The 2,761-nt window shown below is 36.9% G+C and overlaps 1 protein-coding gene across 1 annotated transcript; it reads right to left on the reverse strand.

The window, feature by feature from the left end:
- Positions 1–474: 474 nt before the first annotated feature.
- Positions 475–2,493, reverse strand: LOC136030627 (oxysterol-binding protein 1-like). The gene has a single exon (XM_065709695.1). It carries the CDS (start codon positions 2,491–2,493, stop codon positions 475–477), a length of 2,019 nt encoding a protein of 672 aa, XP_065565767.1.
- Between the last annotated feature and the right edge of the window lie 268 nt (positions 2,494–2,761).

Genomic DNA, 2,761 nt, shown 5'->3' on the forward strand with positions numbered 1-2,761 from the left:
AGTGTCAGAATAAAATGGTCCATTCAGTTAAAATCTGCAAATCGACAAAATCGACAAAATCTGCCAAATTGCTTTCAATATTTCATTTTGCTACAAAGGCTAAATTTTCTGTGTATTTTGAAAGAGTGTTCTCAATATGTGAACACATAGTACTAACAGCTTCATGACTCATCAATATAACAGTCCAGCTTTGAATGACAAAGGCTGAAACTACCTGCGAGTGATGCTACAACTCCATTTGCATGGGCACCCAACTGTCTCCCGAGCAAAAGGATGGCCTCATATTCATGGTGAATAGGCAGTAGTGGTAAGCTAACTATATCAAATTAATAAAATAAATGAAAAGATAAAGGGCAATAGAAATTAATAAAAATAATTTATTTTTCGGACCAAGGGTCAAAAGCAACTTAACCCCCCCCCTCCAAGGCTGTGCGTAAGAAAAGTGACTCAATTTTGACCCAACGAAATTTATCACTAGGAACCAAAATGGAAAATTTTGGGGCAGATAGTCCAGTCTTTATTTCCCTTACATTCCCAATAGCCACCTTTATAAAAATACATTAATGAATTAGTTACAGGATCCATTTTTTTCTTGAACCAAACTGGTTCGTACTCAGGCCAAGACTCTACCTCTCTTTGTTTCCTAATTTTCCTTTGTCTATCCTCTAGCCAAAACTTCTTCATAGTGGCTTCATCCCAATGAGTTTCTTCCATGAGTCTTTGATCAGGTCGATTTCTGCTATCAGTTGGGGCAACCCCGTCTTCTATCTCGTTCATCTGACAGGCAAATTCTGAGAAATTATAATACTTTTCAGCCTCTTTAGGTGGAAATTTAGCCGACCAAAGTACATGTTTCTTTTGATTAAAGGGCTCTTTGGCTACGTTTTCTGCTTCAAATTTTTTATCCCAGGTTCCATTAAGGGACCAAACAGCTTCATCTTTTGTATTAAAAACTCTACCAGTAACTTGTTTCCCCTCCAACTGACTGCGATATTTATGCTGCTCAAATTTTAGCAAACATTTTTCTCCAGTTTTATGATTCATAATTTCCAGTTTACCATAATGGTCAATCCATAGCTTACCATAGAATATATTGTGTGCTGTAGCTTTAACTCTACCCCATACATAATGGTTTCCAGTAGCGGGGAATTTTAAATGAGTGTCTCCTTTCGGTTCGAATTTTATCGATGTATAGCTCGATGTATCGTCTACCGAAAATTCTTGGTGGCAAACCCAATTTTTACTCTCGCAATATTGAGCAGAAGTACGTGGCCTACGACATACCTGTTCCGAGACACATCTCCATCCAAGATCATCTGTTCTATCCCATTCATATGTTTCTCCCAGTAAGGGATTAAAAGGCTTCGTGGTTCGAAAACTTGTCGTCCCGTAACAAGAAACAACAAATGCAGCTACGTAGGCTAATTGTTCACAACTGTCTGATTTCCCCGCAGCTGTGTCCAATATGTCACTATATTGGTACTCTTCAGTTAACCTTTGTAACATAGATAAAGGTTCATTGATATTAACTGGCAGTTTGATACTGAATAGTGATTTTCTCCAATTTTGTTTTATAATTTTCCATAGGTTTAAGCTTAGATCGGGCTTGTCAGGTATTCGACTTCTTCTTTGGGGCTTTTTAGCTAGGCTTGTAGCAGCAGGACAGACATCACTTTGAAACATTCGTCTACTTTTAATCGAGACAACCTGGGCTTGTTCAGTTGGTTCAATCAATTGGTCTGTTACTTTTAATTCATCTTCACTTTCTTTATTACTACTGCTTGAATTCACTTCCATTTCAACTAACTTTTTACAACGATCTTGGGCTTGCAATGCGCTTCTTGATATGCTTTCTTTACTACAAGGAGTCTTCACCTCAAACTTAGCGTCTTCATTAGCGTCATAAAAGTGATCGCTAGACTCTGAAGATGTTTCTTCAAAGGCATTTGGTGATTCTGGCGTCAATGCATTTGCTTCTCTTTCGGTATTCTGCTGTCTTTGCTCTATTTCTTCAATGTCTTGCTGTTCTTGACTTAATAATTCTTTTTCACTATTTATGGCATCATGACGCATCAGTCCCTTATTTTTAAGATTGCTAATCATCTTTTCAGTTGCTGATTCCTCTAATTTGTCAGAGTTCAGGTGTTTAATTTTAAGTCCAATGGAATCTACCCATTGCTGTCTATTTGTCTGATTTTTCGCTTTCAAAACAAGCTTAATCTTTTCATTTGCTACAACAAACGTGTTGTCAAAATTGTTAGGATCAAAATCGATTCTGGCTCCTTCCAGTTTAAGCGATACCTGAAAAAGACGGGATCTTCTCTTACAATAAGACAGGCTCCCTTCTGACAAGATAAAATATTTCCGACGGTATCTTTTCGTATAACCTGCCCATTTATGCAAATAACCTTCCATGTTACTTTTAAGTTCAGTCATTATGCAGGCAATGAAAACAATGTGACCAACCTCTAACACAATAGCTTGAATTTCCATGTTGACATCGTTTAGCTATAAAAAAAAAAAAATTACGCATTATCAGTTCCATTCTGTTTACTTGAAATAATGTCCATAAGGTCCTATGGTTTTTTATGCATTTACTCCTTAAGCTAAATACATGTGTTTAAGAACTTGGTGAACTGCTTCAAATTTTGAAATAATTTGCCACAACTTGGCTGAAAAATTACGCCATCTGATATTTGAATGTTTGCTTGACAAAGATATTTCAACAATCAGCGGATTCATCTAATACTGAACATCGGCG

The sequence above is a fragment of the Artemia franciscana genome, chromosome 8, assembly GCF_032884065.1.
Source record: "Artemia franciscana chromosome 8, ASM3288406v1, whole genome shotgun sequence".
Lineage (NCBI taxonomy): Eukaryota > Metazoa > Arthropoda > Branchiopoda > Anostraca > Artemiidae > Artemia > Artemia franciscana.